Here is a 16,455-nt window from a genome sequence, read left to right on the forward strand (position 1 = left end):
TATTCTGTTAAATAAAGAAATGTAAACCTCTGTGCCTGACTGCCAGGCCAGAGAAATTTGTGTGCTGCTATTTTGTACTGTTTAAGATGTTATAGATAATTTTGGGGATTGTTTGAGTGAGGATAGTTTATTGAAGATAGTTAGAGGTTCCAGTTTTTTTATTTTTCTGTAATGCATGCATTAATGTCACAGCGCCCTGTAAAGTTTTCTAATAATGTATGTATTTAAAATGATTTAGGTAAAATTGTGTTTCATAGGATAGGGCAGAGTAGAGCCTGATTATGGGTGCCCCGTTTGGTCAGAGGACAAAGACGACGCAGTAATGTGATCCTTCACGCATCGCGTTGAGGATCACAAGGAGGGAGTGTAGCCATCTGAGCTGGCCACTTCCCGGTTACAAAATGGACACTTGCAAAGAATGCAGGGAAAATTGGACAATACTGAAAAAGCAAGCAGGTGCAAGGTCTGTCTGTTGGTTAGAGCTGTAGCTCTCAGACAGGACCGGTACTGCAGAACCACCTACATACTAATGAGCCATCCCCGGGAATAAAAGGCAACATTTAGGTAAACAATGCTAAGACAGACATCCCGGCACCAGAGGAGACTAAAACAAAGCAAACCAACTGCCACCTAGGACACGCCCAGCAACCAGGGAACCCATCCCTCTATTGGAAGAAAATCGATAGGAACAATTGGAAATGGTCCAATTCATAGGTGCCAAGTTCAAGGCCCGCCCAAAAGCACGCAAAGCCTTTTTGGGTATAAAAAGGATTCCCCAAGAGAGAATCGCTCTCTTAGCCTTGGCTCTCAGCGAGGAGAGACCTGCCAAAGCTACGCCAGACCAAGTAAGTTCCAAGTCAACGCACGCTACGAGATAGACGCTCCTAGTTGCTATCCTGTAAACAGCTCAACCCAGCAACCTCAGAACTGAGCAATGCCCATTGTTCCTCTGACGGCTTGGGCACCCGAAGCTAAGTATAGGCTTTTAGTAATAGTGATAGTTTAGGTTGCAGAGTTTTATGCATGAGTAGGTTTGACTATGTGTAAATAAATGAGCATTGCTTTTGAACTTACTAACTGATGTATCGAGTCTTTGATCAGCATTCGGTTTTGAACCTTGTGGCAGTATCGAAAGATACCTGCCGACTCTTGAGCAAACGTAATTAAACAGAGACAATAGCAAGTTAGCAACAGTAATACTAGCTGTCTCGCTTTATTATGCAGATTTACTAAAAAATGAATCTGGCTTTTATCGGCCATGCTGTGCCATGGCGAGCTGGTTTTCAGACTCAACGTGGCCACTAAATCGAGTCCGACGTTGCATGTGCTGCTACTGAAGGCTGCCAAACCACAACTGCTCATCGGAAGCACAAAGTCCATCCTATATTATAACAGTGAAGAGACCCTATAATCGCACTTCATACTCAAATTAACTATGAGATATTTGTGGATGTATGGCATTGTATTACTGTGTCATAAATCTATTGGCAATTTGGGAAGGGCACCTTAATGCGACTACATTTTGGGAGAAAATGGAAGGCACTACGGTATCTGTGGCGTCAAATGTCTTGTCTAAATGTTACAGCCTGTTTACCCCGCCAATCTGCACAAAATGATCCAATGTCGATAATCTTTTCCGATACAATACGTAACAACATCTGTGCTGAATATTTAACATCACACAAGAGCGGGCGAGGAATATCTTGCCAAGGTTTCTGTCGTGGCTCACTGGTTTTTCATTCTGTAATTGGTGTCAAAGGAATCAGACTGAAAATTTGTAGAACCTGTTTTCGAGGGAATGTGCCCTGATCACTTTATCCACTCTTTCTCCTCCGCATTGTGGGAAGACTTGCCAACTTAGTTGGATGTATTCGTGGTGGTTTCAGCGTTTGGCCTATCACCCCCAACAGCCTTCCTGCTGGAACAACTTCTCTTCTCCATCTACAATAATTTTGCAACTAAACAGTGTTAAAAAAAAACAAGGGAAAAAAGCACTCCCTGATGATTTTTCTCCCATTTTGCTCGCAGCAGTGTCTGGGAGATCATTCTTTAATTTCTGGAGACTGCAGGCCAGTCCTAGAGGGTTGAGTGCCCTTGACGCTGCATAGTTACAGGCTGGCATGTCAGGTTGGCACTGACAAGGGCACTGCCAGGGTACCAGGTTGACGCTACCAAGGTGTCAAGCTGGCATTTTTCGCATGGTGGCGATCGGGCCAGGGCTGTCCTGCGCAGGTCTTGGGGTGGGCGTGGGGACTCCCACAAAGTGAGTTGAGTCTTGGGGTGTCCGGGGGTTGCGATGGGGGCTTCAGAGGTCAGGGGCGGGATTCTCCCGAATTCCCCGATAGCCCGATGCCGGCGTAAATAAAATGGCGTGAAATACTCCGGCGTCGGGCGAACCGGAAGTTACATAGAATTTTTTTTAGAATTTACAGTGCAGAAACAGGCCATTCGGCCCATCGAGTCTGCACCAGCTCTTGGAAAGAGCACCCCACCCAAGGTCAACACCTCCACCCTATCCCCATAACCCAGTAGCCCCACCCACCACTAAGGGCAATTTTGGACACTAAGGGCAATTTATCATGGCCAATCCACCTAACCTGCACATCTTTGGACTGTGGGAGGAAACCGGGGCACCCGGAGGAAACCCACGCACACACGGGGAGGATGTGCAGACTCCGCACAGACAGTGACCCAAGCCGGAATCGAACCTGGGACCCTGGAGCTGTGAAGCGATTGTGCTATCCACAATGCTACCGTGCTGCCCTCCGCACTTCTGGGGGCTAGGTCAGTACCGGAGGGGTTGGCACTGCGCCAACCGGCGCCGAAGGGCCGGCGCAAGTTAGCGCATGCACAGAACTGCCGGCGTGGTTCCACCCATGCGCAGACCGGCCGGCGTTTATTGCGCATGCGCAGAGGGTTGTCTTCTCCGCGCCGGCCATGGCGGAGACCTACAGAGGCCGGTGCGGAAGGAAGGAGTGCCCCCACAGCACAGGCCCGCCCGCAATTTGGTGGGCCCCGATCGTGGGCGAGGCCACCGTGGGTGCCGCCCCGGGGCCGAATCCCCCCCCCCCCCCCCGAGGACCGCACGAGCCGGCCGACCAGCCAGGTCCTGCCGGCGGGACTGGCCAAAAAACGATGGCCGCTCGGCCCATCGGGGCCCGGAGAATTGCCGGGGGGGGGGCACTGGCAACGGCCCCCGACCGGCGCGGTGTGATCCCTGCCCCCACCCAAAAACCGGCGCCGGAGAATACGGCAGCCGGCGTCGGAGCGGCGGGGCGGGATTCACGCCACCCCCCCCCCCCCCGAGGAATCTCCGACCCGGCGGGGGGTCGGAGATTTCCGTCCCAGGGCTATGTTCGGCCTCGGCCATGCGTTCCCCGCTGTGGCCCCCTAGCTAACTGGGGGCGCCTTAAATAGCAAGATGTTTCTGGGCGCTGCGAACGCATGGAAACACTCGGTTCAATGTGCTCGCTTTGGGACTTTGTTCCCATTTGGTTAAATTGTGCCCTACACCAATGAAGCTCCAGCATTTTGACTCTGGAAATGCGTTTATCTCAAATCTATTGGGGCCAGAAGACGTAACAGATGTGCTGCAGCCATTAACAAATTGTTGAGGCATATATTCCGAAAATGGCACGTCTGGTTTACAAGCTGAGCAATTACCTCTGCTTATAGGCTGGTATAGTGTAGCATTAATCTTTGTGACACCAGGAAACAATGCCTGAGTTGTCAGTCTCTTGTCAACAAAATGGCCTTGCTTGTAAAGCTCTGACTTGGCTGAACAAAAAAAATCAAAGAACAACTGCAGTGCGCAGCTTGCCCTCAGCTCTAGCAACAACGTCTATTTATGATTGTCCGGCCTTCGGATAGTCAAACATGGCACAAATCCTGCAAGATACATTATGAAATCTCTTGGATCTCGTGATTCCATGAGGATTGCTCAGGAACTTCCATTGGTCACTCCCCTGCTCCCGGAGACCTCCTCAAAAGATCTCCTGACTTCAAAAAATTCCGATTTTCTTCCCTGAATAGTTACAGAGGAACTGTTAGACAGAGTAAAACCTGGTCCAACATCTGGGTGATGTTGCCTTTTCTGTGGCTCTGCTGTAACTACGGCAATCAGTGAGTTTGTCCTCCTTTCTTTTGGTATCTATATTCTAATGCTCAGAGTCGCCAGGTATCAAATGGTACCACCAAATGGTTCAACCGGCTATCGATCAAAGAGCCAAACACCAGTTAGTTAGTTCAAGGTCAAGGGTACTTTATTTACACACAATTAGTCATGCAACATAAACACTACTAGTTAACTACACTGATCAACTAAGACAACCTGTACTTAACTTCAGGCACCTGGCTTAAGTCAGAGGAACAGTGGCCATTGTTCGATTCTGGATCTATCGAGTCTGTAGAAGCAACTGCTACTCAGCTAGGCTCATCCATCTGGTAGCGAGCGTTGAACTTGAAGTTGCTTCTGGTGGTGCTGCACTTTGAAGCAGACGTAGCCGGAGCGGCAGGTCCAAGAGAGGACGACGCATGGCGGACTCTCTTCTTATGCTTCGGGGCTTTCGCGCTCTTTTGGGTGGTCCTTCAGTTTGGACCCCACTAATTGGGTGATCCCCGATCACTATGTTCGATTCCTAACCAATAAATGGGCGGGTGCCTGGATGGCTGGGCATGTCCCAAGCGGTCACTGACCCTGTTGTTTACGCTTCCCTAGAACAGGGAGTGGCGCCAAAATGTCTGGGACTCTCCCGGTCGCTCAAGAACCAGTCCTTCGTCTTGGTGGAGATGGGCCATCAAATGCTAATTGGCCCATCAAAATGCTAATTGGTCGGAGTTTCGATACCGTCTGGACTCCTCACTCGCAAATATACATTTCAGGCTCTGAGCCTGCCTGAATCTAGCTTTGTCCATTTTACCCGCTATGCTTTCCAAGTTTCTCTGTCCCTGGTTGGAAGTGGCCATCCCAGATTGCTACAGTGACTACAGAACTGACCCCCAATCACTCACACTGACCCTTTGACTCCTAGATAGTCTGACTACACTGCCTGACCCACCCCGACTCCCCGACCTGAACTGACCACCCCTCTCCCCAAACCAACCTGACTACCATCCACCATCTGATTACCCCTGACCGCCAGACTCCACACCCTGACCCAACCTGACTAGTCCCATCACTCGATTACCTCCCGACCCTCTAACACTCCCTGACTCGCCTCAACAGTCCCCAAACCTCTGACTCTCCCCTGATTCACTCACCTCCCTCCAGACACCCCCCTCGACACCCCTCAACCCATGCAACTTCTTCCTTAACCCCCAACTTCCCCATCAACTCAGCCTGACCCCACCTCACCACTCTACCCATCTGCTCATCCTACCCCCTTACTCACTTACCTTCCCTCAGTAGTTTCCCAAAGAAGCTTTGGAACATTTTAACTCTTTTACTTACCAGGAAGGGCCGCTAGTGCTGTAAGAAGGGGGCATACTCTCTGCCTGGATTCTCGCACCTGCATTCTCTGCAGTTTCTTGTACTGACTGAGTTCTGCAAAATACTCCATCGGAGGATTGCCCTGAAAAAGAACATAGAACATAGAACATAGAACAATACAGCGCAGTACAGGCCCTTCGGCCCACGATGTTGCACCGAAACACAAGCCATCTAACCTACACTATACCATTATCATCCAGAGGAAGGTTAGTAGGCCATAGAGTCATACAGTACAGAAGAGGTCCTTCAGCCCTTTGAGTCTACAACAACAAAACTATGCCAAATCTACACTAATCCACAAATTAATTTGTTTGATCAGTGTTGGAAATAGGGGTTCTGATCCTTCATGGAAAATTTGGGCCTTAATGTCCAAAAGCATGTGAAGGTGTTTTATCATTGCAGGCAATCCTAGAACAAAAGGACAATTAGAGCAGGCCACTGAAGGTCAAAAGGTTAGATTTTAAGGAAGCTTTTGAAGGTAAGAGATGTTTGCTCTTGAAATGCCATAGAATACAAGGCTACGGACCAAGTGCTGCAACATGGGATTGGAATAGAACGGTGCTCAATGGCTGGCAGAGTCAGGATGGACCAAAGGGCCTCTCTTTGTGCTGCAGACTCTGTGACTCTATGTGGCCAAGTGAATGGACGTGGCTGTCAATCATAGGAATGTGGACTTTGTAAAATATATAAAGTTTGCAGTCCTGCACCTGCCGCCATGAATGAATTTAATATGCAGTCAAACACATGAAGATTGATCAAAGGTTAATTGAGCCAGTGTGCTCACAGCCAGCATTGAATGTAGTCATGGAAGAAAACACAGATAGCTTACTGAAAGCACCTCAAAGCACTGGAGGTGAACCATCAACAACGTCTGCGGACCATCTTATGTATTAAGTGCCCCCCCCCCCCCCCCTCACAAGCAGGCAGCGCCAGCATAGTTAGAGTCTATGATCATCTACCATCAGCCTGCTTGGGTTGGTCATAAAGTTCAGATATCAGATACAAGACTCCCAAAGCAGGCCTTCTTCTGCAAGCTCAGTCAGGGCAGATGCACCAGAGAAAGACAGCAGAGGCGCTTCAAGCATGTGCTGAAAGCCATGAAAATATGCAACATTGACATCAGCTCCTGGGAGACCATTGCCCTGGATCAAATCAGATGGCAGCAGAGTCTCTGGGAACGATGCCAACATTTTGAGACCCAACCAACAAAGACAAAAAGAAGAGGAAAAGCGAGTTGAATGAATAGAACTGATAACACACCACCAGACATTCCACCTGACAACAAATGTCCTATGTGACTTCAAGTCTGCGAATCCTGTATGATCCTGCTTTAGCCAGTTGAGTTTAACTTTCTACTTTTCCAAAACTTTGGAGAGGTCTTAGGTATATGCAAGGTCTTAGGTATATGCATTATCTTGGAGAGGGTGCAAAGTAAAAATCACCAAAGAATTACAAGAAACTGCATATGTTATTCTCTAAGTCGGAATAAAGATTGTAGGCTTCCAGTTAACACAAATACTTTATTCAATGGGTTCATTCTGTTTCCAGAGCTTAACTAGATATAATACAGTCAAGAGCTATGACCAGTGAAGCTAAGGTAAACTGCCTATGCTGAGCTGTCTCTGTCTGCTGCTGCTCACTAGCCCTGTGCCTCTGAAAGAGGCGGATCCTCCCTTGGGCTGGACCCTTTATACCCGTCTCTGATGCTGCCCTTTAGTGATGCTGTGGCCGTTACATCTGTCTGTAGTCCCTGGTGTATGTGCAGCTGGCTGCACAGATGTACAGATGTACAGGTCACTACACTGCAGACTAATGAAGTGAGAAAAAATTAAATGTGTACTGGAATCATGGTCCAGTTTGTACATCAATCGAATTAAATCCCCAATTTGAAAAACAATGGCCTAATAATAGCATGCCCACAAGTTAGCACTCACCATTGTTTCTGGAGTAAAATTGTCAGCATCTTCTGAGGCGGGATTCTCAGCCCCTGAAGGGTCGGAGAATCCCCAGGGAGCAGCGTGATTCCTGCCCCGCCGCTCCAATGCCGGCAGCCGTATTCTCCGGTGCCGGTTTTCGGGCGGGGCGGGGACCATGCCGCGCCGGTCACGGCCCCCCCGGCAATTCTCCGGGCCCCGATGGGCCGAGCGGCCGCCGGTTTCTGGTCAGTCCCGCCGGCGTGGATTGGACATGGTCCCACACGGTGGGACCTGGCTGGTAGGCCGGCTGGTGCGGTCCCCCGGGGGGGGGGGGGATCCGGCTCCATACTGTGCATGCGCTAACTCGCGCCGGCCCTTCGCCGCCGGTTGGCGCGGCGCCAACCCCTCCGGCGCCGGCCCAGCCCCCGGAAGTGCGGAGGATTCCGCAACTTCCGGTCGGCCCGAAGCCAGAGTGGTTCGCGCCGCTTTTTATGCCGGCGTCGGGCCATCGCAGGAATCCGGGAGAATCCTGATCCTGATGTATACGCATGTGCAGTTATCACAGAAATCTTGATGTTACAGCAATACCCTGCTCGTCCACAGGGTGCACTGTAGTAATCTTTGCTGATGGAATTTGCACTACAATCACTGCCATTGAGTGAACTTGGATGAATTTCCCATGACTCTGGCAATGAAACCAGTTGAAAAACTTAGGGAGTGGGATTCTCTGTCGGCTGACGCCAGAATCGGGAAGCACGATTGGGCGGAGAATCGGTTCCGACGCCGAAACCGGGTGCCATGGCAGCGGCATCAATGCATTCCACTCCGCACATGCAGTAAATGCTGTTGGCGTATCATTAGCGGGCCTGACCCAGTATTCCCTGGGGCCTCTGCGATTCTCCGCCTCCAGTGGGGGAATTCCTGATGGCGAGGTCCACTTGGGCATTTAAAAATTGGGAAACAGGTGCCGTGGCTGATGAGGGAGGGGGAGGAGTTGGGACAAAGAGAGGCGTGGACACTGGCTGGGCTGACTGAGGGAGGGGGAGGTCCTGCCAGGGCCTGGGTGGGGGGTGCTTGGCAGGGGATAGGCGTGGGGCCGGTATGACTCCCCATGGGACTGGGGTAATGTCTAGGCATGGACCGCCATTGCTACGGCCTGTAAGGCAGCCATCTTGCTGCGCACCCCACTGACCACCCACCTTGGCCTTACATCTGTAGTGGGACATCTGGACATTTGGGTGCCCACATCCCACCGTACCCATGTCCCATCCTCTGCCATACCACTCCCCCCCCCCCAAAAAAAAAAACAGCCGTTTCCCACCGGAGGGGCATCATGAAGCCCACCCAAGCACAACAGCCCTAGTAGCCCAGACAGGGATGGACCGAATGGGGGCTGCGGAGCATACCGCTTGGCAAGGGCTGCGGCAGGCGAAAGTACCCCTGGCACCAATGGGGCCACGGGTGCGGGTTGGGGGAGGGGGGACAAGCGGTGACAGAGTCCACAGTGCCAACCGAGGCCTGCAGGTGCTGGATGAATGCAGAAAAGCCCTTGCGTACTTCCTGGCTCTGTGACTGCATCTCCACAATCAACGGGACTGTCCATTCCAGAAGCCTGAAACGCGTGTGGACAATCGCTAGTTCCTGGAGTTGGCCCGCCCTCCCAACTGTCCGTCCCCTCGGGAGATCCTACTTCCACCTGCTGTACCGGAGCATGTGTTTGGAGCGCACCAGAGAGTGTCCCAGAAGCCTCTTCACTAAAGTGCCCAACCGAGGGGAGCGTCTCTGGGATGATGGAGGGTGTTGGAGACAGCTGTGACGGGAAGTCAGTGTGATCCTCGGACTCGAGCTCCGGGGTGTCCTGGGTCTCGGGTCTACGGCTCGCATTTGTGTCGGCGACCTCGTCGGCCCTGGGCCTGTGGCTGGGGGTGGGGGACTCCAGAAAGGCCCGCCCCATCGCCAGCAGCTCCTGCAATACACAAGACAAGATGCATGATTAGAACCAGGCCAGGTGGTGGTGGAGCTGGGGTGCGGGGGTGGTGTGAGTGCAGTGTGGGGTTGATGGGCTGGTGTGGGGGTGGTGTGAGGATGGCCTGAGGGTGAGGGGGTGGTGAGGGGGGTGTGGGAATGGTGGTGGTGGGGGGTGCGGGTTGATAGACCTGTTACGGGGAACCGTAACTCAGCGGGGTCTCACTTCCTCACCCGACGCCGACCTCCACCCTGGTGTCTGCCCTTTCCTCGGGCTGTCGACCACATCCAGGGCCCGCTGGTTTGCCGCGGTGAGGGGATGCAGGTCCGGCGGCCACCCTCCAGTCTTTTCACGCCCCTGGTTATGGGTGGCCTTCTCCTGGGGGGGTGGGTACAGAAAATGCACAGTGTTAGACAGTCCGACGCATGCAGCCCAGGGGGAGGGTAGCTGGAGGCTTCCGTGGCCAGGTATGGGTACTGGCATGTGGTGCAGGGGGCTGGGCCACCCTCCGGGTGCGCTAATGGGTGTGTGGGACGGGAGTTGGTGCCAGGGGCTCTGTGCTGCCTTCTCACCCTGGCCACACAAAGGAGGTGGTGCAGTTTCTTTCGGCACTACTGGCCGGTCCGGATGGTGTTGCCCACCGTGCTTACAGCTTCTGCCACCTGCACCCAGGCACGGCGAACAGTGGTGGCTGCCAGCAGGGTCTCAAGCTTGGCATCCGTAAAACGGGGTGCCGCTCTCCCCGCTGGCATCTTGTTGACTGGGATGGTGTGTGTGGGGAGTGAAGTTTGTATATGTAGCTACAGCTTGTCAGCCTCCTGAATGGCAATTGCGAATCCGGCAAATCCCGCAGCGTTTCTCATTGGAATCGATTGTGTCCCAGGCTGCCTCAGTGCTAGCTTCTTAAATAATGTTGAATTGGTCCTGGTGCGGGGCAGGTTTTGCTGTTGTAGAAGTCTGCAAATCCTGCCCCGGTGCCAACACTTAGTCTCAGGAATGGAGAATTCCACCGAGGGTTTGCTCAATTAGGAGTAACTATGATTTTAATGACGGAAGAAGAGATAATTACACTGAACAACTTCTCTAACCCTGAAAAAAGAATCTGATAAGTTCAAAATCTCATTCCCTCAGTAGAAAATTAATGTTGCAGATTTCATTATTTAGTTTTCCTGTTTTACTTTATCATGCCTTTCCCTTAATCTCATTTTCCTGTCTCAATGTTTGGGTGAGATTTTTTGGTTGTTCACACTGGCGGGATCCCCCCCCCCCCCCCCCCCCCCCCAACGGGCAATAGTGGGCCACCACCTGCTTGTAAATTCATGCACAACTGTTTCAATATAAATTCTACCTCCTGTTTTTCTTCCGGTTTTAGTGTGGGTGTGTGTATGCGCGCCCGTGTGGCTGAAATCCTCCGTCCTCATTGGCCGCTGGGATTTTCTGGTGCCGCTCACAGTGAATGGAGGTTTGGCTGGACGGCCAAATTTTTCGTTCGCGCACGGAACGGATCCCGCCATGGACGAGACCGGAGAATTCAGTTCACTGGTTTGCGTGTCAGTGAGGATTCTTCAGTCTGATTGCTTGAAAACTCTCCCTTCCGTTTGTCCTGTTTTGAGACCCCACAGATGCCTTGCGTGGTTCACTGAATTCAATTTGGCGTAGGATAACTGAAATAACTGAAAATCACCACTCGATAAGCCTGTGAAAAAATCAGTGGGCAGCAGTCAATGGTGAAAACCACACCTTCACCGCTCACAGCCAAATCCAGGCCATTATAGACAACTTTTATTCTGTATCATTCTTACAGGAGTTCAAGTGGTGAATGGTTATTTGCAAATCAAATGGTTTTGCCTGCAGCCTTAATCATCAGCTGACCTTCAGTAAAATTGCTGTTACTGTCTGAAGGTAAAGGATAATTCTGTTTACATATTTCAGCGGCATTATTTTATCTGCTACAGGTTCATCATTATAATGAAGGCAATCTTAGCCCTGATTGGATTTTTATTATCACATGCCCTCTCAAAATGCTGTCTTTATCTAATTTGTTTTGCCAAAAGAAACCTGACCACAATTTGCAGGCGGAGGAAGGACTGAGTTACTGTGTTGGCATTCTGTTATAAGCTGCCTCGCACCTTGGCAGCGAGGCCCAACACAGGTGCCAAGCAACATCAAACAAGCAGTGGTCTGAAAGCTTTCAGTGAGTCACATTAGATTACATAGTGAAAAATTAGCCTTGTACCAGCATGTGCTGCATTGAGTTACAAGGGTTTCTGGAAGCAGAAAGTGATACCAAACAGTCCACAGACCATTACCATTAGCAATACACAGCATTTGTTTTCCCTGTCATCAACGGCTCGCATCTATGCTATTGATTTATGCAGCCTCTCTAATTCCAGGCACAGTCATTTACTGAGGTTAAAGGCCCTCGGGATGCTAATTCTTAGAAGTCTTTGCTGCTGGAGTACAATGAGCTGAACTGATGCAAATACCTTTTCATTAGTCTTGATAACTGAGCTTAGCGCCAGTCATGGTAGTTTACTGATGCATCCAGAGCTGTCACAGTAATCGGGGTGGCCGTCTTGTTTAGTTTTTCTGTACATAGCGCAGACACAGTGAGGCACATCATCTGAATTTTCATTAAATTTAGCTTCGGGGAGGACCGAGTCGAGCACCGTTTTGGCGACTGAGCTTTCTCAGTATTGTGTGCATGTAGGTGAGGAGAAGAAGGCCGGTGTAGGCCCCTCTGTACTTTTCACCGGTGAGAGTACTCAAAATACTGCAGAGGTTTTGGCCTGCTACACAGCCTGCATACTCTGTTTCCAAAACAAGAAGCACTGCATCTTTGCTAACCCTCCCATAGTAAGTACTCACTGCAATACAGTGCAGAAGGAGGCCATTTGACCCATCAAATCTACAGCAACCCTCTGAAAGAACATCCTACTTAGGCCCACTCCCTGCCCTATCCCTGTAACCCCTTAACACCATCTAATCTTTGGACACAAGGGACACTAGTGGTATTATTACTGGACGAGTCATCCAGAGACTCAGAGTCATGCTCTGGGGATCCGGGTTCGAATCCTGCCATGGCAGATGTTGAAATTTGAATTCAATAAACATCAGGATTAAAAGTCTAAAAGGTGACCATGAAACCATTGTCGTAAAAACCCATCTGGTTCACTAATGTTCTTTAGTGAAGGAAATCTGTCATCCTTACCTGGTCTGGCCTACATGTGACTCCAGATCCACAGCAATGTGATTGACTCTTAAATGCCCTCAGGGATGGACAATAAATGTGACCCAGCCAGTGACGTTCACATCCCTTGGACGAATAAAAAAAAATTTGGAACGGCCAATCCACCTAACCTGCACACCATTGGACTGTGGGAGGAAACCGGAGCACCTGGGGGAAACCCACGCAGTCACGGGGAGAAAGTGCAAACTCCACACAGACAGTGACCTGAGACCGGAATTGAACAAGGGACCCTGGCGCTGTGAGGCCGCAGTGCTAACCACTGTGCCAAAGGTTGTAGTGGCAAACGTGGGACGCTCGAGACATGTTGGAATAAGCAAATATGGAGAATATTGCTGGCGGTTGAGTGGATCATCGCCAAGCTCGATGTTTCAGCTGATTTTCTGTGAAGATGACTTCCACAGTGCAGTGTCTGCATCCGCTCAGTGTTTCACTACTCCCATCAGCAATTTTGAAAACAGAAGCGGGGAAAATCATATCAGGGGCGTCACAATAAATAAAGGAGAAAAAAAAAATTATGTTTGCACAGCACCAAGCTGTCTTAAAGTGCTTTATAGTCAGTGAAGTGCTGTAGTTTGGAAGTGAGGTTACTGTTGTTCAATAATGGGATTGTAGTGCTTATTGTGCCTGCCCTGACCAAGTTTCTATTATTATTGGAAGGTCACACCTCTCATTGGCAACGCAGCGGTCTTCAAGCTGAATGTGGTGAATGGGCTATTCGTGTTGTTTCCAGGAACCGGCTGCCCTCAGTAAATAAAGTATGATGCCTAGACATTTGGCTTTGTCTCCATGGGCTGGTGATAAGCTGCTGTTGAATGGCAGTGAATATCCTGAACCAGGATGAGTTACTGACAAATAATATCTTTCCATGCGCCTCTGTGCAGAAACATTATCTGTTGGAAACCCAGCTGCCGCTTCGGGCACGATGACCTTCATATACCACATGCACCAGCCGACCAGATTATTACCAATAGCAAAGATGAATAATGACATGCACTCCCTGCAGGCCCAGAGCACTCCACTGAGAAATCAGAATTAAAAATAGACCAAAGGCCACCATGCTTCAAAGCAGCGATTTCCAGGTGTTTCTTGTTGAGTGAGCCCATTGCTTTTCTTAGAAAAATCAATCTTGAATACTGAAGCAAATATTTACAAGGATAGATGATTAGCTCTGTTGCCCAGGCTTTGAAAATGTCATTTGCATCGCATTTCGTCACTCCTGCGGCTGAAACATCCCTCTTATAGAGCCTACTTGCAGAGAGAGCCACCGAGACCCACCTTTAGTATAAAGCCTTGTCGCCAGACGTGCTTTAGAATTATAATCATGAGTGAGAGGCAAAATATTTATATAGGCTGCATGGAAATTGTCAGTCAGTCACTTTGAGCTCAGTAGGACAAGAACCTTTCTCGTAATGCTCACCAAACTAAATGGGGCTCAAATTGTGATAGTCTACTGGCGTTAGTGATCTTGCTTTTTTCAAATGGATAGGGTCGAAGCCTTGAGATTTGATTGTGATGGATTACATGGGGCTGTGACATTTAGCCTGGGCTCTTGCAATTGTGAACCAATGACGCAGGAAACCACAAAGCTTTTCTGTCAAACTACTTTCAGGGACATCAGTGTAATGGATCAAGGAAGGACCATCATCCTGCCCATAGATTCTAACATTCCTGTGTTAACATACAATGTTCCACAAGTACAGAATGTGTGAAATAACAACATGATGACTATAAAGAGTACATAAATATGCATAATGTATACGCTCAGTAAAATAAAATACTCCCAGCTGACTATTCTGAAGCATTATTCAAACCAAATTTATCTGATGCAGAAAATCCTATTTTAAGCTGCTTCCCACTTTCCATCGAGGTGTCTGGAAAAGCTCCTCTGGCATTTCATAGAATCCCGACAATGCAGAAGGAGGCCATTCGGCCTATCGAGTCTGTACCAGCCCTTGGAAAGAGCACCTTACCGAGGCCCATGCCCCCACCCCATCACCTAGTAACCCCACCTAACCTTTTGGACATTAAGGGGAAATTTAGCGTGGCCAGTCCACCTAACCTGCACATCTTTGGACTGTGGGAGGAAACCGGAGCACCCGGAGGAAACCCACGCAGACACGGGGAGAACGAGCAAACTTTCACACAAACAACCACCAGAGGCCAGAATTGAACCCGGGTCCCTGCCGCTTGAGGCAGCAGTGCTAACCACTGTGCCACAGTGCTGCCCCATTTGAACAGAAGTATCAATAAATAACTCCACAGATATCCTCCAGATTGGTAGTTGGGCTTTGTAGCTGTCAATATTCATGACCGTTCAACGCTGTTGTGCAAAGGGAATTTAAAATATGAATGAACTGTTTTATATTTGCTTTTCCTCACGGGCATGCAACAAATAACTTTACGCTCAATGCATTGCAGCCAACAGACATGCTCCCTATTGAGTACAGTTTTAATGATTGACCACCTAATCACCGGGCATTCGTCAAGCTGTCTGTCACCACATAAAATGTTAATTTTTGAATAAAGGTATGTTCTTTGTAGCTATGATAAAAGATTAGCAAGTATCCATGTTCATATTTCTTTCACTGCTTTTCTGACTTGCAGCTTCTCCTTCCATCAAGCTGATGATTCCTGAGCATATCGTAGTAAACCCCGGAGACTCACTTTCCATGGTGTGTGCCACGACAGGAGGGGACCCGCCTCCCACCCTAAGCTGGATCAAGGCTATTGGAGCTCTCCCTAAAACAAGCGTGTTAAAAGGAGGAATTTTAACACTGCACTCAATCAATGCTGACGAGGCCGGGGCCTACAGCTGCCTCGCTAACAACAATGTGGGCAACCCTGCCAAAAAGTCCAGTACAATCACTGTTAGGGGTAAGTAAGCTAGACTTCACAAAATATATCTGTTTAAAGTAAATCATGCTGGTCTGGCACTGAGAGCTTGAATACCTAGCCACGACTGCGTCAGCCCGCAATTGGCTTCAGTGCCCATGGCCCCTAAGGAGGGAAAAGTTATCTCAAACCCCTGTTTCTGGTTGCCATGCAGCAACCCATGCTGATGGTGCACTGTTTGGGCAAACGATGTGGACAGGGTCAGGTACAGGGAAGCCCACTGTAACCGGGGTTGGCCAGGTCCATACGGGAAGATTGACTACGTGGAGCTGTAGCCCAGTCCAGTAGAGTAACTGAGAGAGGGGGTGAGAGTGAGAAACAGAGGGATGGTTGGAAACACCAAAACATCTTTCTGTCAGCTCCTGGTTGTGCTAAGTATTGATGGAAATGAGCAGGAATAGACCGAAGCCAGCCATGTTCAACATGCAAAAATGTAGCTCAGCACATTGAGGGAGAAAACGTTGCATATCAATCACAACAGTCAGAATTGAATTCTGATTGAAATGCAGACTTTGTCTTGTACATGTCCTACTCTGCTCACAATCCACAGTTGAGAGAAACTATTTGTAAATTAAACAGATCAATGGGGGAAATAAGAGATGAATTGTTATTACAAACAATCCAGCTTAATGCACTGCCGTGAGTTCAGTCCCTGTTTTATATTGCACTCTAAGCTAAACAAGGTAGATGAGCAAAGGCTCAATGTTTTGGGTGCAATGACATGGAATACAAATTGTGCAGTAATCTAGTTACACTGAAGCCTACAAACTGGAAGACAGGGACACTGAAAGATACTTTAAAGTTAGTGCTCCACATAGTTGGCAGTTACAGAATCTAATGACCTGAAAGAAGAATGAAAATGTGGCATTTCACTGCCAATAGACAATATGGTGGCGGTGATTAGATAGTTTACAGGGTCCCTCAGAAAGTATAACATTCTGGA

General features: G+C 49.4%; 1 protein-coding gene across 2 annotated transcripts in view; it reads left to right on the plus strand.

The window, feature by feature from the left end:
• mdga2a (MAM domain containing glycosylphosphatidylinositol anchor 2a) overlaps positions 1-16,455 on the plus strand; it is a 1,293,828-nt gene that overhangs the window by 577,109 nt on the left and 700,264 nt on the right. For both annotated transcript variants that reach the window (XM_072491028.1, XM_072491020.1), the window contains exon 6: positions 15,225-15,494. In XM_072491028.1, the coding sequence (XP_072347129.1) occupies positions 15,225-15,494 (270 nt within the window). The remainder of the gene's footprint in view (positions 1-15,224; positions 15,495-16,455) is intronic.

The sequence above is a fragment of the Scyliorhinus torazame genome, chromosome 2 (genome assembly GCF_047496885.1).
Source record: "Scyliorhinus torazame isolate Kashiwa2021f chromosome 2, sScyTor2.1, whole genome shotgun sequence".
Lineage (NCBI taxonomy): Eukaryota > Metazoa > Chordata > Chondrichthyes > Carcharhiniformes > Scyliorhinidae > Scyliorhinus > Scyliorhinus torazame.